At 36.8% G+C, this 22084-nt stretch overlaps 2 protein-coding genes across 2 annotated transcripts; one reads left to right on the top strand and one right to left on the bottom strand.

Moving 5' to 3' along the window:
• The first annotated feature begins 194 nt into the window (after positions 1-194).
• On the top strand, positions 195-21370 carry LOC125660649 (monocarboxylate transporter 2-like). Its single transcript, XM_048892382.2, has 7 exons — positions 195-2084; positions 2538-2728; positions 11804-11947; positions 12041-12400; positions 12535-12676; positions 12940-13196; positions 20000-21370. The coding sequence occupies exons 1-7, from the start codon at positions 2047-2049 to the stop codon at positions 20173-20175; spliced, it is 1308 nt and encodes a 435-aa protein (XP_048748339.2). The 5' UTR covers positions 195-2046; the 3' UTR covers positions 20176-21370.
• LOC130051226 (uncharacterized) lies at positions 16866-20005 on the bottom strand. Its single transcript, XM_056152786.1, has 3 exons — positions 17830-20005; positions 17686-17721; positions 16866-17584 (listed from the first exon to the last, which is right to left on the bottom strand). The coding sequence occupies exons 1-3, from the start codon at positions 17966-17968 to the stop codon at positions 17070-17072; spliced, it is 690 nt and encodes a 229-aa protein (XP_056008761.1). The 5' UTR covers positions 17969-20005; the 3' UTR covers positions 16866-17069.
• Positions 21371-22084: the final 714 nt, after the last annotated feature.

Genomic DNA, 22084 nt, shown 5'->3' with positions numbered 1-22084 from the left:
AGGTGAAGATAACGAACATTGATTAATCTCATAACTCCTATAAGCAATACAAAATAGATAGTTGGGCAAATACGGACCCCTGGACACACCAGAGGTGGGATCAGGTGCCTGGGAGGAGTAAGCATCCCCTGTCGACCGGTCACACCCGCCGTATGCCATATATCCCGATCAGGTAAACGGAGTTATCCGTAGTCAAAATCAGTGTCCCAAGAACGGCCTAACAATCGGTATGAAATACTTAAGACAGCATTTGACCCAATGATAGGTGGTACTGACGAACTAGATCCTTATAACGACCATAGAATTTGCAAAATGCTGATTTCAATCGAAACTATTGAAACCCCTGTACCATCAACTTGTTTGTCAGTAGCTTGCCTCGATTTAAAAACTGACCATACGCAGAACAAGCTCTTGCCTATCGAATCAGTTGAGAGATATAAACACCATATGCAGGTGATAATGGAATATTGCTACATGAATATGGGAAGTTGACGATGGAGAAGCTGAACTCATCCCGTTTGTCATACAGTTGAGTTGTCAGTGTCTCGTTAATGTCTACTTTCAATAAAATATCTAAGTATGAAGCAGAAATGGAAGACACTGTGATGTCTTTTATTTCGAGCTCACAGGCGTATATCGAATCGACATATGAATGAAATATCATATGCCAATGATAATGGAATATTACTACGCAAATATGGGAAATTGACGATGGAGAAGCTGAAGTCATCTCATTTGTCATAAAGTCGTGCTGCATTATATAAGGTTTGAAGAATTTTAGATAGACATCAATTTTAGAATTCTATAAACACTTGTTTTACCTACAACATTCCCAGTTATCTCCTAGAAATGGTGGTCTACTGACGACTTGATCTTGAATCTGCCAACATTTAGATGTCTTCTGTTCAAAATAGATTCACTCTCTTCAAATTGGATAACTCCGTTAACCTGATCAGGATATAGGGCTCACGGCGGGTGTGGCCGGTCGGCAGGGGATGCTTATTCCTCCTAGGGACCTGATCCCACCTCTGATGTGTCCAGGGGTCCGTGTTTGCCCAACTATCTATTTTGTATTGTTTATAGGAGTTACGAGATGATCACTGTTCGTAATCTTCACCTTTCATCTCTCAAATGATTCGATACACAAGAGCTCGTTTTGAGTATGATCAATTTTTAAAATCGAGACAAGTTACTGACAAATAAGTTGCTGTTAATGGGATTTCAACAGTTTCGTTTAAAGTCAGCATTTCGCAAATTCTATGGTAGTAATAGTCATGTAATTCACAAATACAAGCTATCACTGGGTTGAATGTTGTCTGAGGTGTTTCATGTCAATTCTATGATCGTTCTTTACATATTGTTTTGGACTACGGATTACTACGTTTACCTGATAAAGATACAGGGTTCATGGCGGGTGTGACCGATCAACAGGGTATGCTTACTCCTCCTTGGCACCTGATCCCACCTCTGCTGTGTCCACTAGTCAATGTTTGGACTATTCTTAATTTTGTATTATTTATAGAATTGATGAAATTGATCACTGTTCGTTATTTTCGCTTTTTCATCTTTTGCTGTAACTGGTTGTGTGTGTTAAATTGTTGTTGTCAATGTGATTGTAGTTTAATTCCTCTTATCATTTCTCGATTTTTTGGTCTTAGGTACCTCCCCCCCCCCCCCCAAAAGCAGAAATAGGTGTTCAAATATAGATGATAAAACCACATCTAACCTGAATTACAACGAATAGCAACCTGCATAAGGTATGTTATTTATATTGCATTTGATAATTACGGCAAGTACAATACCAACTTCTTAAACTCGCTCTTTTAAGAATTGTTCCCAAAAGTGAACAAACAGTTGTCGTATCATAGCAATCGAAATATATTGACCTAATTTACGTTTAAAATCAAATATGCAAAGTCACAATCTTGATAACGCCCAGCTTATTTGGATAAAAAATATCATCCAAAAAAGTCAGTAGTAAGTTTGTAAAATTTGTGTGTTCATTGACTGTCGATATATGAGTTCGATATCCACATTATTCTAAATATGACAACTCCAAGTAAGGGAAATTCGACTCTATCAAGGTAAGAATGCTAGTGCATCAATTTCTTGTATTGTTAACTGCTCAAAGTGTTATTTTTTTTTTATAACAAGTACTGGTTTACTATTAATTTATAGGATCTTGATTAATTAGTCAGACCTTCATTTTTGTGTTTATCTAGCTCTTTGATTTAGTACTAGTCATATTTCTCTCAGTAAGAGTTCTTAACAAATCACTGCATACACTTTGGAAAATCATGTATATGTTTTCAACATACAATAAAACACGATTACAGCGACACACTTTAATAAATTCAATTGATTTTTCTTCCTTGTAGTTTTAATTTATCGTACACATTTATTGGATATGAAGAATTACGTCTACATCGAAACAGAATTGTTCGTCCCGAGTACTTCGCTATAAGCGTGTTTTACTGTAGTTCGGTATAAATATAATATTGGAGTAAGGTTTCGATATGGTTTGTTTTCCATGGCAGAGAACGTTATGACAAGTCTAACAGACGCTATGTGGTCTTTGTTGGTTCCCTGCTCATTCAGGTCATTACCACAACAATGTCATCGTCCATGCTGGGGATCGTGTATGTTGACATCATCAGAGAGTTTGAAGCAGACGCCTCTTTAGTGGCCTTAATGCAGTCGTTGCATCGCGGGCTTGTCTTCGGAGGAGGTACATAAGTGTCTTACTTTTATTTATCAGAATTCGAAATCATGGAGAATTAATTAACTGATGACCTAGGTTCAAAATTGTGATCATATTAAAGTTTTGTTAAAAGGTACTTTATTAAGGTTTTAATATCTGTGTATTATTATCTGCTTGCCAGAGAGTTCTGGGGGGATACATTGATTTGTCCATTCGTTCATAGGTTCGTTTGTTAATTTGAGTGTTGTAAATCCGCCTTATGAAGATTCAGATGACAATTCTCACCCAATTGTTATCGACATTGCAGGTATGGTACTGTATACAGGCTTATTTTCACAGATATGGTACTTTATTATATACCCATCAATGTATCGTTCTTTGATACTGTGGATTTCACAGCGTGTGATCCGGTTTTCCGGATCACCACACTGTGGTTTTCTGATTCCGTATCACAATGCCGTCACAATGCATCAACGCAACGTTATTTGTGGAAAATATTGACCGCGTCACAAAACAAAACCACAGGCACCTGAAGTATGGATATTACTACCCCCCCCCCTCCTTTTCATAATTTTTTTTTTGGTGGCAATAATTTCTCTGAAATGTATGAATTCCCAGTCTATCTCATCCCTCTTTCGATTCATGTAATCGTTTCACGCTTTTTGTAAGCTTTAAAGATTGGCCTTCTACCGGTATAATAAAATGCACAAGGTAAGAAACAAAAATTTGTAAACAAACAGGGGGTCCCCGTTTCCGGACACATTTTCCAAGTAATTACAGCGTTACCTAAGGAATTTTGACGAGCGGCAGGTCGGGGAGATGTCATACTACAAGTCTCTTCAACTCAAAACCCATCTCATCTCTTTTATTTGACACAATCTTGCGTGCATTGATCGGACAGGGCTTCATCTCTTCCACTGGCAGCCAAAAAGGAGGTCACAGAGTACGAATTTGTTGTACGCGCCGTGTGATTGGTTCGCAAAGACATTGCTTAGTCTCGGGATCATCCGAAGGGTCTCGGGATTATTCGCGGACCAATCACACGACACGTTATAAATTCGTACTCTGTGACCTCCTTTTTGGCTGCCAGTGGAAGAGATGAAGCCCTGTCCGATCAATGCACGCAAGATTGTGTCAAATAAAAGAGATGAGATGGGTTTTGAGTTGAAGAGACTTGTAGTATGACATCTCTCCGACCTGCCGCTCGTCAAAATTCCTTAGGTAACGCTGTAATTACTTGGAAAATGTGTCCGGAAACGGGGACCCCCTGTTTGTTTACAAATTTTTGTTTTTTACCTTGTGTATTTTATTATACCGGTAGAAGGCCAATCTTTAAAGCTTACAAAAAGCGTGAAACGATTACATGAATCGAAAGAGGGATGAGATAGACTGGGAATTCATACATTTCAGAGAAATTATTGCTACCAAAAAAAAAAAAAATTATGAAAAGGGGGGGGGGTAGTAATATCCATACTTCAGGTGCCTGTGAACAAAACTGCGTACACAAAACATAATTTCATGGTATGTCTGTTTTTGATAATTTGGATTACATTTATCATCTTATAAATGTGGATTTAAAATACAGAAGGGGGTATATAATAAATTTATCATTACTACAGTAACTTGATCCGAAGAGTTGGATCACGTCTCGTTGACAGGCGCGGATCATCAGATCAAACTCGACGCTTCGCGTCTCGTGTGATCTGATGATCCGCGCCTGTCAACTCGACGTGATCCGACTCTTCGGATCAAGTTACTGTAGTAATAATATATATGTATACAGGCTTATTTTCACAGATATGATACTGTATATAGGCTTATTTTCACAGATATGGTGCTGTATACAGGCTTATTTTCACAGATATGATGCTGTATACAGGCTTATTTTCACAGATATGGTGCTGTATACAGGTTTATTTTCGCTTTTCTACTCTTGCTGGTGGTTTTAAATTCGCCCAGACACAGTTGTGTTAAAAGAGAGATAAAAGAAAAAACAATTTCGCCCTGTCTTAAATTCGCCCACTGACAAAAAAGGCAAAAGGGGACGAATAAAACGGGGACTGTATACAGCACTTCGATAGATAAAGATTGTGAATCTTATCGGTTTTCAAAATAAAGTTGACTTAAAAAAAATCCGTAATGTTTTGTGTACATGAAGATTTGAGGTGATAAATAAAAGATATGAATGACTGTCGTGGTTACAACTGGATTGCAAGGTCACAGGTACATGTAAAAGATCAAGGTCATTGAAGGAAACTCAGAAAGTGTATACATAAGTGAGCAGCATTTTCACACACGGTTTGTCAGACATAGGAATGATACATTGTATAAAGTCTTATTGCCATACAAGGTGAAATCTAAACTAGTCAAGAAATTCTAAATCTTTTAAAGCTGACACGAATTCGTAGATATTTTCACATTTCTCTATTCATTAGCCATATTTCTTTCAGGTAGCTGTTTCTCCAGATAAACCCGACTGGTGCACATCTCCGATAGTAATGTGTAAGGAATGTTGGTTGGTTGGTTGTTTAACGTCCCGTCGCGAATGAGATGTCACCAGCTGTAGGCAAAGTATCTATGCTTAACGCTAGGGGTCGTGGCAGTGAGGGTTCTTTAACGTACCAACGCCTGCAGCGACACAGGACCTCCGTTTTTAAAAGATCAAATCCGAAAAACCCGTGATTCTCACTTCCAAATGCAGAGCGCTTGGCGAAGGAGCAATCACTACATATGTTTACGTTGTATGTTTGACGCGGCCATGGCACGAGCGGGGTTCATACTCACGAACTCCCGGATTCGAAACGAACGCTCTACCACTGAGCTACCGCGACTAGTTTATAGAAAATAAAAAACAAATAAAATCATGACTTAGAACATCACGCATTGCTTAAAATTACAATGAAAATATCGTAACTCAGTCAAACATTCTAAAAGGTTTGGATCATTTACACCAAAATGCGAAATAAAAGCTTTTTTCTGGCTGCTTAAATGTTCATGCAAGTATTTGCAGTAATGATGTTTTAACATTAAATAAACGCGGGAGAAATCATTTACTGATTATTTGCTGATAGAATACAGTAAGCAATGCGCATATGATTTATATTATTCACTTTCACTTCACGGAAAATACAGATGCTTACAGTTGACAGGTGCTCCAACCGGTATCAGTAACCCCAGATAAACAGCTGTCCGCATGTAATGCGTTTCCGTGGCGGACAATTGTTGTAGAAGACTGGAGATGTACATTTACCGAAAATATTTCATTTCTTCTGATAAATCCACGAAACAAAATGATAAACTCCATTTCTATACCCACATCATACATGTTGTCCCTCCATTATACAGATTGCACTGTCCTTCGCCCGTGTCGATCAGCTTTTTTTTCAGTCAGGGGAGATCTTATCAGAATGGAATATTTTCCTTATTGCGTTATTATATAATTTAGTGGTCAGGGATTTTGGAGTATATGGAAAGTAGGAATCTGATACTAGTAATGATTGATTGATTGATTCTGGCAGAAACATATATAACATTATATATAGGTCTTTGTTTAAGTTTTCACGCCGTTTTGTCAATGTTTCAGCCATTTTAAGGCGGTTTACTAACTGCATACTAGTAATATATGTAGTAATGTATTCGCCGTGCTGTGTAATATATTTGTACTTGATCGACACCTGTGACCGAGGCAATATTGGAGACGTTCTGAATTTAGTACGTTGTGTAAAGATTACGTAATACTTGTTTTGCCATAATTGTACGTTCTACAACCGAAAGCTCTGGAAACGTCATTTTTTTGTATAAATACACTGTAAATTATACTCAAAAATAATAAAATACAACATTGTAATAGGTTGCAATAGTACGTGTAGTTCTAAAAATACGTAAAACCAGCTGTTCATAGAATGTATACCCATATAGAGATTTAAACTCGTCCAGACTCAGGTAGCACACCAAAGAACACGTTTGAATGAGAAAACTCGTGTGACGCTAGAGTTTGCCTGTGCATGCGCAGAGACTAGAATCCTTGAATGTGAATAAAACGTCAACTGTTGCTCCAGTGTTGTTTTGAAAAAATGGCGTTTAATATGAACATCGTATCAATGGCAATTTATTTACATGTGGTAGTTTATTTTTACTTCATTTAAATACCGAGCAGTATTGAATTCCTATTACATGAATATACATGTACATGTAGTACTATAATAATGCAAAGATCATCAAAATCAAAATCAACCAAATGTAGACCGTATATAATTAACCACAAAAATTGACTTAAGTTTATCTACAAATCAATATTGGAATCAAACATACATTTAGCAACGCTTACAAATATTTGTAGATATATATTTTTGAAAAACCATCAGTTACTTAAACATTAGAACATTGTGTATCTACTTTCATGGTAATTTTGCATTACATTCCCAAAAAATTCGAATTTCACATGTTAAACTCGGTATTTCTCTTCTTTCTTCGCCATTTTGAACACTTGATGTGCCCGTTAAAATCAGGTGTAAACTTTTCCAACACGTTCTTAATAGCAGTGTCACGAAATACACGTTTTATTTACAACTCTAGCAACTCGATTTGTTCAATCAAACGTGCCCAAAGTGACCAAGTCGATCCGTTTTCAATTTTAACTCCCAAAGTGAGTAGTCTGGTTTTTTCTTGTGCAGTGTTAATGGGTATTGCATGACTCAATCGCAGTTACTCTCACCTTATGCTGAGGGCTGGCACACTCCACGAGACCAGTTACGTGTTGATGTTTCCAAGTCTGAACATATAGATCGTCAGAAACTGAATCAAGCGATTCGCCAAGAAAGGGCATTAGAACAAGTTCACCTGTAACTGGCATAAGTAGGAATTCGCCATATCAGGCACAAGAAACACATCTATTTAGGGTACAAGAAATACTACATTCAATAGTGTAAGAGACTCGCATAAAAGCCTAGAACGTGAGCGTCTCAGAGCGAAGTGTAGGTATAGGGAAACCAATGATGTGAGTTTAGACATTTCATCTGGTGTTTCTAGTGATAAACAGTCAGATTCTGATTCTGGTGTAAATTTCAATCCTTCCGTTTCAGTTCTATGGCGGCGCCCAGTTTTTATTGGTGGAAGAGAGAACCCAGATACAATGTACCTGGGAAGAGACCACCGACCTTCCGAAAGTAAACTGGGAAAATTTCTCACTTACCGGCGGGAGCGGGATTCGAACCCGCGCCGACCAGAGGTGAGAGGCCGTGTGATTTTGAGTGCGATGCTCTAACGACTCGGCCACGGAGGTCCTTTAGACGCTTAGAGGGGTAATACGGAAATAAATGGGGTCCTTGAAAAAAAAAAATCATATTGGGCGAGGCGATCATACGAATTTTACGTATACATTATTCATTTATGATGCCTTTCTCCTGTACTTGTACAACTGTCATAATAAATGACTGCAAGGTATGTATTCTTGAGATACTTTATCAAACGTACAACAATGAAAAAGTGGTTGCAACATTTAAACCATCAACAACGGATAAAAACAAGTTTTTCTACAAATTCAAAAATGCATTCGTTTGTTTTATTATACCTATGACGTCATAATATGCTTTGACTCTTTGTTCTAAACCATAATAATACTAGAAGTGCTACAAACAAAATTTTATCATACCTAAGATAAAAGGCAAAGAATTTTCTTTTTTTCCAATGCTATCAAGGATTGGAATAATTTACCTTTAGATACAAAAGAGTTGACAACTAAGCAAAGTTTCAAAAATGCTGTAAAGTCCTTATTAGCCAGCAAGGCAAGGGACATAACCAAATAACATCATGTCCAATTGTGTTTACTACTCATTATTTTTTTTAACAATTTAGTTTTCTATTATAAACTATGTCCAAAGCTTGTGATTTTTCAACAAATTATGCAACTATTAATCAAAACCTGCCAAAATTCCAATTGTTAGTCATGTAATGTTTATTCTTTTTGTCTGTTGATCATATCTATTATATAAATATAAGGACCCTATTGGAAATAAGCTAATTTAACCTTTGATGGGTTATCATTAGGTTATTATATCATCATGTGTCATTACTTATTCTGTTATAACTACACAGTGCTATAGATTATGCCAGGTTTCAATTTGACATTCTGGGATATTTTATACCTGAATAAAATGAAATGAAATGAAAAAGATTCCAGTGACTATGTATATGTATTCTCAGTACGTCATAGTGCACATGTGTAGTCAGTAAACTACGTGGAAGGGGCATATTGACAATAGTAGGCTAGTAAGCGGCATAGCATCGTTGTATGTAGTATGGGTTTCAGCCAATGAAATTCCAAGAATTTTATCAGCGGCAGAATAATGCCAAATATGCAAATGAAATATGTGTTAGCCATATCAAATGTGCTGGAGTTTCTGGAGTTTACAGTCAATACAAAGGAAATGACGTTGTCAATTCCAAAGCAGAAAATTCAAAAGATAAAGGATTTGAGTTGTCAAATAATTCAGAGCAATCAGTTATCCATAAGATCGCTATCAGAACTCATAGGAAATCTAACAGCATCAATTCAAGCGATATTTCCGGCTCCATAACATTATTAGCATGCGAGGGCGTACGCATAGGTGTTTAATGGTTTCTAGATGATTCTCGACATCATATGAATGTTTTAGAAATTCTGTCGGTTACACACGCAGTAAAAGCATTTCTGAAAGAAAGATAAGATTTGCAAGTTCTGGTTCAAACCGACAATAAGACCATTATGACACACATAAACAAAATGGAGGGGACTTGGTCTGTTCAGTGCAATAAGATACCCTTGGAGTTTTGGCAGTGGTGCCTTCAAAGAAACAACAATAAGAACAGATCACATACCAGGTCACCAAAATCAACTAGCAGATTGGGAATCACGATAACATTTCGATTCCAGCATTTGGATAATGGATCCAGAATTGTTTCAGAAAGTTTGTCTATTGACCATACATTGAGATGTAGACCTTTTTGCAGAACGAAAAAAAACCCACCCAGCCACAGACTTGCATGAGTTGGCTTCCAGATTCCCAAACGGTGGCGTACGATGCTCTCGTTTAAAAAAGGCGAGATTAGAGAAGGTGACGTTACTAATAATAATCCCTGCACGGACAACACAACCATGGTAATCGAGTCTCCTAGAAATGTCAGTGCTGGACCCAGTTCTCCTCCCAATCCACCCTATAACTCTTATAGTCCCGAACGAACAGATTCATCCCCATTTCCAGAACGAATTTCTACAACTAGTAGGTTGGGTTGTTTCAGGAAAAATCGTATTCGTTATCAGAGGACACTGAAAAACTACTTTTAAATTCGTGGTCTAAAGTAACAAACAGTCATTACGACTCAGTCTGCAATAAGTGGACATGCTGGTGAATGGAGAGACAAACTGATGCCCTTTCGGAATCTCTCGCTTCCGTATTAGAGTTTCGGAATCTCTCGCTTCCGTATTAGAGTTTTTGAGCTGGTTATATCGTGGTGGTTATCAGTATTGCACAATTGATATTCACCGGTCAGCTATGTCGTCGGACTTCCTTTTGTAGGTAATTTACACCTGGGTCAATATTATCAAGTTAAGCATCTATTGAGCGGGAATTTAAAAGAACAGCCCCTTTGCAAAAATACAGGATTTTGTGGGATATAGATCTTGTAATTTCCTATCAGATAACAAAGATTTACCATTGGAATTGTAAAAAAAAAAAAAAAAAAAAAAAATCAGCAATATTGTTAACTATTGCAGCGCCAAAACGTGTCTCTTAATGAGGATCTCAATCTTCACATCGAAGTACTTGTGCGTAGAATAAGATTTTTTGGATCTCCTATCATAAGACATGATTATTTCCGAGTTCCTATGTTCATATACCCCCCCCCCCCTCAATGACCCAAATGCACACCTTTGAGAAAATGCATGTGAAATAAACAAGACTTGAAACACTGATTTTTCAAAGTGGAAAACTTATGTGACAATATCACGATTTAAGACCTTTGACTTCTCTATGGAATTTTTTATTGGCTGCCAACAATATTTTCCTCACCAAAAGGTTTCTTATAGCGTTAGTCCTGGTTCTATTCTGTTAAAACATTGAGGACATTGCAGAAATTGATTTATTATTCTACTGCTGACATTTGTGTCAGAGATGCACTTACAGCAAAAGTCTAAATCATATTTTGCGATAAGTTCAACATTTACTGATAGAAAATGATACGAAGATGTGGAAGTTTTATCAAACTTCGAAATTCCTCTCTCAGGATCACCAGAGTTTATTTATAGACAGTATACATCAAATCGTTGTGCACGCTCTCTTCAGAATGAATTCAACCTTGCTGCAAAGAATTGATTGTGATTGTAAGGGGAATTCCATACAGAGATCTTTGTATGAATGTAAAACTTATACGGTACCAATTTTGATGCACTAGATGCGCATTTCGACAAATAACGTCTCTTCAGTGATGCTCAACCGAAATGTTTGAAATCCGAAATAACTATGAAGTTTTAGAGCTAAATATAGCCAAAAACGGCGTGCCAAGAAAGTGGAGTCAAATTCGTCTAAGGATAAGAGCTATGCGTGAGGGAGATAATCCTTAATGATATGAAATAAGAATATTTCAAATGTCGAAAGATTTCACTAGAATGTTTGTCTTTTCAGCCCAAACTAATAGTCTGCTTGTATTACTTCATCAGTAGGGTGTAGTCTGCTTGTATTACTTGATCAGTAGGGTAATAGTCTGCTTGTATGACTTCATCAGTAGGGTGTAGTCTGCTTGTATGACTTTATCATTAGGGTGTAGTCTGCTTGTATGACTTTATCATTAGGGTGTAGTCTGCTTGTATCACTTTATCAGTAGGGTGTATATTTTGGTGACGTTTGTACATCTTTCAATGTATGAGTTACTAGTATTGCATACAAATTAAATTTACATTGACATTCCAATATCAAGCTTATGTGGTCAAGGTTTTCCCCAGCCTTTATATATTAAGAATATGGAAACTAATTTACGTGTATTGAAATGTACCAAAAATTGATGAATTTGTCTTGAAATAGCGATACCACTCAATATTTATAAGGACTTACTAGGAATGCTATTTCACAGGAGTGGTAGCGGAACTTGTTATCAGACGAGTAGGGGAATTCCCGTGTATGATGGCTGGGTCATTGTTAGGAAGCCTTAGTTTTCTAGCAGCAGCATTTTTGCAAAGCGTGACTGCAATTGTTCTTCTTGTTGGCGTTGGTGGAGGTGCGTATTATTAAGATTGGGGAAAATTCTACGTACATATGTTAACGTCTGTGAATGGGTCCTGAAACGTAACACATGTTATTTTCTATTTAGGATGTGGGTTTGCATTCCCATTAATCTTGTCATATGTCAATACCAGACGAGCATTCCATGGTCACGAATCTGTTAACAAGTTTCTTTCATCTATTACCGTTGGAGGTGGAGTGGGGATGTTAGTGACTCCTTATATGACAGAGTTTTTTCTAAGAGAGTTCGGATGGCGAGGAACATTTGTGATTGCTAGTGGGATATTCTTTCATCTTATCCTGATTGGTATATCAGTGAAATTACATTTACCACCTTCAGAGGCTCTGACAAAGTCTACGAATTTCAAGTGGAGTGACCAATTTGCCATTTTTAAAAACAGAGGATTTGCAGTTTACATTTTCGATCTCTTTCTCCTAGGAATATTTGGTAATTGATGTGTAGATATAGTAGCTAAAACTTCATCGTTTCTGTTCAAGCGACTTCTACTTTAAAATCTTTACAGACATAGACCCCGTTTCATACAATCACGGTTTACGATATTACATGTTTATTTGAGGTAGGTTTCGCTGAATCATGGTTTCTACCGGATTTCCTCGTCTCAAACAATTATACCAAAGAAGATGCTGCCTTATTACTTACAGTGACAGGTGTATTCAATGTGGGTGGACGAATACTTGCAGCACCTCTATCATCACTCTTAGGGTAAAATGTTATTGCAAAGCTATTGGTGTGCAGTTGACGTGCTGTAGATTTGCGAGACATTGATTTCTCATACCCTCAATCGCAGAATTAGTGAGGGTTTTTATTATCATTCATATCCTATGACTTTTCACTATTTCAAACATCTACCTCCTATATATTGCTTCAATCATTATCAATTCTCTCCGAAATTACAAAAGATACGATGATTAACAATTTCTTGATTTGAGGATTACACAGAAACCAGTATTGACTCTCTTTTTCAGTCGACCTAAGATACTGTATCATTGGAGCTACATTTGCCTAGCCTTGGCTATCAGTCATGCTCTATACCCATACTTCCTTCAATTTTATCCGATCCTAGTTGTCGCCTCCGGACTGTACGGTATTTGCTTTGGACTACTTATTTCTCAGGGCCCACTTGTTATTCTGCAATCACTCCCGATGCATCTTTATCCAACAGGAACGGCAACAGAATTGACATTTTTTGGAGTTTCTTCTGTAATGGGCGGATATATTGGTGGTGGGTATAACATATTAGAAATTACAATGGCAAGGACAATGGCTGATCTATATACATGAAAGGTGAATATAACGAATAGTGATCAATCTCATAACTCCTAAAAGCAATACAAAATAGAGAGTTGGGCAAACACGGGCCCCTGGATATACCAGAAATGGGATCAGCGGTCTAGGAGGAGTAAGTATCCACTGTTGACCGGTCACACCCGTGTGAGCCCTATATCTTAATGAGGTAAACGGAGTTATCCGTAGTCAAAATCAGTATGCCAAGAATGACCTAACAATCCGCATGAAACACGTCAGACAGCATTTGACCCGATGATACAAACTGTAGGTTGTATTGGCAACCTAGATCGATATAATGACCATAGAATTTGCGAAATACTGATTTTAAATGAAACTGTTGAAACCTCTGCCCCATCAACTTGTTTGTCAGTAGCCTGCCTCGATTTAAAAACTGATCATACGAGAACAAACTCTTGTGCATCGAATCAGTTGAGAGAAATAAACACCATATGGAGGTGATAATGGAATATAGCTACATACATAATATGAGAAGTTGAAGGTGGAGAAGCTGAAATCATCCCGTTTGTCATAAAGTTGAGTTTGTCCATGATATCTATTTTCTAATTTTTTTTTATCTAAGTATGAATCAGAAGTGGACGATTCTGTGGTGTCTTTTATTTGGAGTTCAAAGGGATATATCGAATCGACGTATTGATGAAAATTATTATTGTTAATAGATAAAATGTCGATATATCTAAATGTCGTATTGAAGGCCACAGCAAGAGATTTTTGTTTGCACATTAAAGTTGTTGAATAAATTCTGCTTCATAAGATATAAAAACAGGTCAGCTAACAAAGGAGCACAATTCGTGCCCATGGGAATTTCAACAGACTGTTTGAAGACCTTATCACGAAAGATTACGAAGATATTGTCAATGAGGAACTCCAGCATATTTTTTATTTCAACCTCTGAGTACCTTTGCGTGGAATCAGAGTTGTGTTAAAAAAGTAATTTTTGATGACTGATCACTAGATATGAATGTTTCAGTTTTCCCTTTTTGTCGAAGAAGCAACTTGCTATGATCTAATAAAAGAGTTTTTAATTTATCGTGAGGACTGATCGTGTAAAAGTCATACATTTTGTTGTTGATCTGAGAAAATTTTTCGATTTCAAGTTTACTAAAAGTTCTTTAACATTATTCAAAATCCACATTTGATTTACACCATTTCTGGAATTTGTAGTGGCACAATACGTTTGAAGTTTCTCTTTCACAGCTGTTTTTATTTTCGTAATTCAAGGAGCAAAGATAGGAGCTTGGTAGAATATTTACTGGATGCAGCAATGTATCTTTGTAAGGGTTTTTATGAAGTTTAGGAATCCAGTATAAGTATGGTAACTCATATTCATACGATCCATTGACATTGACATTGTGTCTAAAATTGAAGCATGGTTTTGAAGATTTTCATCTTTTGAAAGGGGAGTAAAGTACGATTACCAGAAGTGACATTAATGCAAAGTTCGTTTAAAATACAGTTGTAATAATGAGCCTTACAAACAAAGACAATGTTGTTACAAGGTTTGTCAGCTGGAACCAAAACATATTCCTCATGCAACCTATCTAATTCTTTTATTACTTCTGGTTTACTAAACACAGAAGGATAGATGGTATGTATTTTTTTCGATGTGTTTAATGCGGAATTTTGATATTCCTCTCATACTTTTAATCCATTCTGAGAATGTATCAAGTTCTTCTTTTTCATATTTAGCCCATCGTCTGGCATGATCTTCGACAAAATTCAAATAGAGATGAAATTCTGTCATTAATTGAAAGACTGAAGTTTTCTGTATTTAGGATCTTTTAAAATAAGTGATTTGAGGTCCTCATTTTCAACTATATCAACATAACCAGTAAGGACATGCCCATCTGGACTATAGTTGAAAGAAGACGAGGAACGAGAACACGTAGTTTAAAGAAGACGAAGAAGAACACGTAGATGAATTAACTATCTATTAAGTGGTCTATTCACTGGAAAGTTGCTTTTAATCAAAAAGTTCGGATGCAACAGTAGAATTATATTTGTAGGAAATACATTGTTATTTTGGATTTCAAACATTTCGGTTGAGCACCATTGAAGTAACATTATTTGTTGAAATGCGCATCTGGTGCATCAAAATTGGTACCGTATCAGTTTAACATGGTGTAGATTTGAACTTGAAATAAGTTGGAATACTCGACTGAACTCTTTGATGACAAAGAATGTTGCTTATGTTGACGACATATCTTCCTTTGTTTGTAAATTTGAGCTTACGGCACTGGCGGCATGATTTGGAAGGAATATCATCCGTGACTCGCGGTGGTTTAAAGAGCCTGTGATTGGAAACATCCATGGTCATAAAGTTCAGTCTATATTCTGGTGTTGAAAAATCCAACCTTATTATTGAAATATTTTATTGAGAACAATTTCACGCATCTCACCTTAGAATATTCAAAGGAGTAGATGCCACCACATACATGTAAGTAACATTCTTCGTCATAAAAAAAAGTTCAGTCTTGTATTTCAACATATTTTAAGTTCAAGTGTACATCCTGTATTTCCTACAAATATACTTCTACTATTGCATCCAAACTTTTTAATCAAAAACAAACTTTGAAGTGCCTAGATATAGACCATCTTATATTTAATCCACCTACGTGTTCTTCATCTACTGGCACCTATAGTCCAGCTGGACATGTCATTAGTGGTGATGTTGATAAAGTTGAAAATGAGGACCTCAAATCACTTATTTAGAAAGATCGTAAATTCAAAGAACATCGGTCTTTCAATTGGCGACAGAACTTCATCTTTGCTATGAATTCTGTTGAAAATTATGTCATATCATGAGCTTTATACGAGAAAGAAGAACTTTGCTACCTTTTCAGAATGGATTAAAAGTCCACATATGCTTGGTACTTCGATATTTTATTGAAAATTGATACTAACAGGAAACAAACAACTCAACTTTATGACAAACGGGATAATTTCAGCTTCTCCATCGTAAAGTTCCCATATTTGTGTAGCAATATTCCATTATCACATGCATGTGATGTTTATATCTCTTAACTGATTTGATACGCAAGAGCTTGTTACGCGTTAAATCGAGGCAGGCAACTGACAAAGAAGTTGATGGTGCACGGGTATTAACACTTTCGTTTAAAGTCAGCATTTCGGAAATTCTATGGTCGTTATAACGATCTACTTTGTCAATACAACCTATCATTGGGTCAAATTCTGTAAGACGTGTTTCAAACCGATTGCTAGACCGTTTTTGGCACACTGATTTTGACTACGAATAACATTGTTCATCTGATCAGGATATAGCGCTATCGCGTACAGAATCAGATGAAAGACATTCTACGTGAGAAGAAAAAATCTCTTGCTGTGGGCTTGAATTCGACATTTAGATATATCGACGATGTATTATCTTTTAACAATAATATACATTTATTGCATGATAGTGAGGGAAATATGAAGATTTATTCGTCCAAGAAAAATCATATTCCCCGAGGGCAACGCCCGATTATATTGGGTGAATAAATCTTCATATCTCCCGAACATTCATGCAATAAATTGTTTATTATACTGAATCAAGCAAAATGCATAAAATTAAAATGAATAAATATGGTCAAGTTTAACAAATTTATTCAGTTAACATACAAAAAGTATGGGTTTATTTGAGCAATATCCTATGATTCATATAAACATTTGATATGCATTGTATCACAGATAAGAAAAATATTAACAATTTTCAATCTTATAACAATTAATGAAATACAGTAGTGAAATTTAACCGGTAATGTTAAATCAGAGATATCATTGAAGAAGTTCATTACTTTTGATAATTAATATTGATTTGAACACAACAATTTCCAGAGAAATTTGACCTGAAGTTCAGCCATCCAGTTCCACCCCCAGCAACATATATCTGATTTTGAGAAACTGGTTTATTATCATTAAGATCACAGAGAACATTTGGAAGTTCGTTTGCTTGAAAACTATCAAGAAGGTCAAGTTCAAAGTCATCTGCGAAAACACTGGTTAAATCACTACGATTTTCTGTAACAGTTTCAGGAACCACATTTTCATTTGTTTTTTGTTGGTGTCCAAGAGCTGCACTTAATGTTTCTGAAATTTCCCTCTTCTTGTCATCACTGATGAAATGGGAGTAAGGCTTAAGTGAGGTCTCTGATTTATGATCGGAAACTTTCATAACGTGTCGGACACTGATTCCAGCGACATCCAACACTTTGATACTTGTAGCACGTACATAATGGTTCTTATAAGCCTGAGACAGTTTTCCCACATTGGAAATGTCGGACATAAAGCTGGCCAGTGAATTTTCCCCTACAGATGCATTTACATACCATACATCATCATCAGATGAGAATGAATCCCTGGGTCGCTGCCACAAATAATTTTTGTTTGGATTTAACTTTGATACATACCTTTTGAATGACAGCACAGGACAGTTCTTGTTCTTCCTAGAAAAAGATTCAGAATAAAAATGTAATAAAATTCTACATAATACAGGATACCTCTAATTATGATAATCAGAATTGTTTAGATAATTAATTCCAATTATCCATTACCTGGTAACTCGACCATCCGACCATCTGTTACACTCCCTGCAGCATCAGCTCTGTGATTTTTATCCAACTCATCAACAAACTGATAAACATACTCTCTGCCAACATCATCTCTAGCAATCTTGAATGTGTCTATTGTCATTGATCTCAAATTTTCTCTCCCTCCTCTGCATAGGTAAAGAGTTATTTCAAACCAAATCTTTCTCTGTAAACCATAGGGAGTGTTTAGATCAAATACCGGTGTGTCCCCGCTGTACAATTTCTAGAGGGTGATGGTTAGTTCCTCCAAGTCCTTTCCTCTTCAGACCTGTAGAAACTGCTTTAAAAATTTCGTTACTTTCATGAAATTCTGAGTCTTTCACGATGTCAATGTTTCTTTTCTCTTTCAGAAAACGTTTTAACCCATAACGAATGTTCTGTAATGCACTTTTCTTGAATAATTCCCCTGATGTTTTCCTGCCACCAACGTAAAAAATATTTCAATGCTTTGCTTAAATCTTTTACTGGTAAATCCTCAAAATTCGCTGTCAAATCCGATAACTCCGCCAAATAGTCACGAAACATTTAACTGCTACTTTCGTTGCCTTTTTTGTGTTAACAGCGACCTTTTCGTTCAATGATAAAGCGAAATCATCACTACCAGGCTGATGAAACCTGCCATGTTTGTTGTCGTCTGTGTCATTCGAAACACTCGGGTTTGTTCATTTAACTGGACACGAAAGTGAAACAAGAGATATCCGAAGGGGTGGAACACGACGCTTTGTTGCAGGGCAAACACGATGGTCACGTGACCTTCTCGGCCAATCAGATTCTGTTTTGCTAGTGATTCTTTATATGAGGTATAATAATAACTTTCATTCACATGTGGATTCAATATTTCCCAGTGAACTCGAAATAAAAGACACCACAAAGTCGTCCACTTCTGCTTCATACTTAGATATTTTATTGAAAGTAGATATTAACGGCAAACTAACAACTCAACTTTGTGACAAACGGGATTATTTTAACTTCTTGATCGTCAACTTCCCATATTTATGTAACACTATTCCTTTATCACCTGCATATGGTGTTTACATCTCTCAACCGATTCAATACGCAAGAGCTTGTTCTGCGTATGGTCAGTTTTTAAATCGAAGCAGGCTACTGACAAACAAGTTGATGATGCAGGAAATCCAACAGTCTCGTTTAAAATCAGTATTTCGCAAATTCTATTGTCATTATAACGATATAGTTTGCCAATAAAACCTAGCATAGAGTCAAATGCTGTCTGACGTGTTTTATACCGATTGTTAGGCCGTTCTTGGCAAACTGATTTTGACTACGGATAACTCCTTTTACCTGATCAATTTATAGGGCTAACACGGGTGTGACCAGTCGACAGGGGATGCTTACTCCTCCTAGGCCCCTGATCCCACCTCTGGTATATCCAGGGGTCCGTGTTTACCCAACTCTCTATTTTGTATTGCTTATAGGAGTTATGAGATTGATCGCTGTTTGTTATCTTCGCCTTTCATACAGGTGATAATGGAATATTACTATATCAATATGGGAAGCTGATGATTGAGAAGCTAGTCATCCCATTTGTCATAAAGTTCTATTGTTAGTTTGTCATTGATAACTATGTTCAATAAGAATATACAAATAAGAAGCAGATATGGAATACTCTGGGGTGTCTTCTATTTCGAGTTCATTGGGACATATTGAATCAACATATGAATAAAAATGAGTATAGTTAATATATAAAACGTCGTCGATGTATCTAAATGTGGAGTTGAAGACCACAAGAAGAGTGTTTTTTCTCTTCATGTACAAGCTTTTGAATATTTCTGCCTGATAAGAATAAAAACCAGGTCAGCTAATAATAGAGCACAATTTCAACAGACTTGATCACGAACATCTACGTAAATGTTGTCACTGAGGAACTCCAGCATTTTTTATATCAACTCCGGAGTACTTTTGTGTAGAATCAGAGTGGTCCTTAACAGATTATTTTTTAAATGACAGAATGCTAGATATGACTATTTTCCTGTTCCGTTACAGTTCGTAAAAAAGTAAGATACATTTCCAAACACCGTTACTTGTGTTGTCCAACAAAGTTCCTTAATATATATAACTTTCACTCATATATCTCCAAGGTGTCTCATAGCTTTTGTCTTTTTAACTTTCATTACAGGATTAATTCGTGACGTCACAGGTGGATATGAAGGCGTCTTCTACGCTGCGTCGATGTCGTCCATTATTTGTTCGTTTGCGTCTTTGCTTCTCATTATTGTGGATAACATTTACAAAAGAAAAAACAGAAAAGATGCCTATAATAACAACTCTATTTCGATAATCTCACACCTGTAAGAGAAATTGATGACGTGGTATCATAGTTCTATCAACGCTCGTTAAGTGCTACACAAGCAAGGGAATTGGATCTACGAATGGGAGCGTTTTGTTTTCGTTATTTCGGATATGACAATGTTTTACGTCTTTTCGCCTCGAAATGATGAAAAGACGACAGCACGACAGAACAAAAGACGACAACATTTAGGAAAAGAAGACGACACATATAGAATTCGCAATTTAGCGACTTGATTTTGTCTTCATCGCGTGTTTTCGATCTACATTTTGTAGTCTTTTCGCCTTGCTAATTGGCGACTTTTTCGTCTTTTTGCCCCGTTACTTTGCGATCTCTGTTGTTTTTGTATTTTCTCAGTAAATCAAGATGTACATAACAGACGGGGTTTAATCAATAGTTTAGCACCAAGTGACAACGTCTGTATGTTGTTTTTTGACATCTAAACCGATCGGGGGGGGGGGGGGGTCCCGACTCTGAGTGGCACAATTTCAAATTTTGATTGAACGTACAGGAGCATATCCAGACCCTTTATCATAAGTTCCTAGAAATAAGACAGTGTGTCTGAGGCCGCTGTGAGCAAAAACCTGTGGGAATCCATGGCTGAAACTGATAAATTCCGACGATTATAGATGTCAAAAACATCGTATCTGGAAAAGGAGATGAAATTAATTCTGCCTTGAAATAAGTGAAGATCTGCCATTGTAAAGCTGAATGGGAGACTATTGATCGATCTGATGCTCAGCAACGGTTGCAATATTTGATTTTTTTAAAATTCCGCATTGTGTCGGGTACCAGTTGTCATTCTTAGAGCTCTATTGACCTTTTTCATTGAGATTGATAGTGGTCTACTGGGCGCCCTAAATAGTGAATTTCCTGCCCCTTTTATTTTCCCAGAACTGCAGTTGGTGTCATAATTGTAGTGTGATCTTTGCTTATTAATCAATCTGATTTGACTTGTTGAAATATTTTAGCTTAGAAATTGTTCAGGGAAGAAAACACAAGATCCAAGAGGGTGCTTAGCGGGACAAGACGACAACAGAACACAGAAAATGACAAAAATCTGACATTAGCGGGACAAGACGACAACAGAACACAGAAAAAGACGAAAATCTGACATTAGCGGGACAAGACAACAGAACACAGAAAAAGACGAAAATCTGACGTTAGCGGGACAAGACGACAACAGAACACAGAAAAAGACGAAGATCTGACATTAGTGGGACAAGACAACAAAACACAGAAAATGACGAAATTCTGCCATTAGCGGGACAAAATGACAACAGAACACAGAAAAAGACGAAAATCTGCCATTAGCGGGACAAGACGACAACAAAACGCAGAAAATGACAAAAATCTGACATTAGTGGGACAAGACGACAACAGAACACAGAAAAAGACGAAGATCTGACATTAGCGGGACAAGACAACAAAACACAGAAAATGACGAAATTCTGCCATTAGCGGGACAAAATGACAACAGAACACAGAAAAAGACGAAAATCTGACATTAGCGGGACAAGACGACAACAGAACACAGAAAAAGACGAAAATCTGCCATTAGCGGGACAAGGTGACAACAGAACACAGAAAAAGACGAAAATCTTACATTAGCGGGACAAGAAGACAACAGAACACAGAAAAAGACGAAAATCTGACAAGGTTAGGTCGCTAAATTGCGGGTGGTATTTGGCATGTTTGCCCTTGAATATTGTCGTCTTTTCGTTCTGTCGTCAGTTTTCTTTTATTTCGGGGCGAAATGACGAGAAAAGTCTAATTGTCGTCCTGTAGTCCCGTCAATGACGACAATAGCACATACAAATCTCTATACCTACCCAAATACCAATCGTTTGAAAAACATCTTACTTTGAAATAATAAGTTGTGGTTTAAAGTGATGCATTTGTACATTTAACACA

This window comes from Ostrea edulis, chromosome 1 (assembly GCF_947568905.1).
Source record: "Ostrea edulis chromosome 1, xbOstEdul1.1, whole genome shotgun sequence".
Classification (NCBI taxonomy): Eukaryota; Metazoa; Mollusca; class Bivalvia; order Ostreida; family Ostreidae; genus Ostrea; species Ostrea edulis.
Note: the sequence above shows the minus strand (reverse complement) of the source record. Positions and strands in the feature narration are given on the sequence as shown.

What these genes read in the sequence shown, in the direction of transcription:
- LOC125660649 (XM_048892382.2), top strand. Translation starts at nt 2,047, where the DNA reads ATGACAACTCCAAGTAAGGGAAATTCGACTCTATCAAG. An exon ending in CTTTCTCCTAGGAATATTTG is followed by an intron (nt 12,401 to 12,534) that starts GTAATTGATGTG and finishes TATTTGAGGTAG; the next exon opens with GTTTCGCTGAATCATGGTTT. An exon ending in AATGGGCGGATATATTGGTG is followed by an intron (nt 13,197 to 19,999) that starts GTGGGTATAACA and finishes CTTTCATTACAG; the next exon opens with GATTAATTCGTGACGTCACA.
- LOC130051226 (XM_056152786.1), bottom strand. Translation starts at nt 17,968, where the DNA reads ATGACAATAGACACATTCAAGATTGCTAGAGATGATGTTGGCAGAGAG. An exon ending in TCGGATGGTCGAGTTACCAG is followed by an intron (nt 17,722 to 17,829) that starts GTAATGGATAAT and finishes ATCTTTTTCTAG; the next exon opens with GAAGAACAAGAACTGTCCTG. An exon ending in CCTGTGCTGTCATTCAAAAG is followed by an intron (nt 17,585 to 17,685) that starts GTATGTATCAAA and finishes ATGCATCTGTAG; the next exon opens with GGGAAAATTCACTGGCCAGC.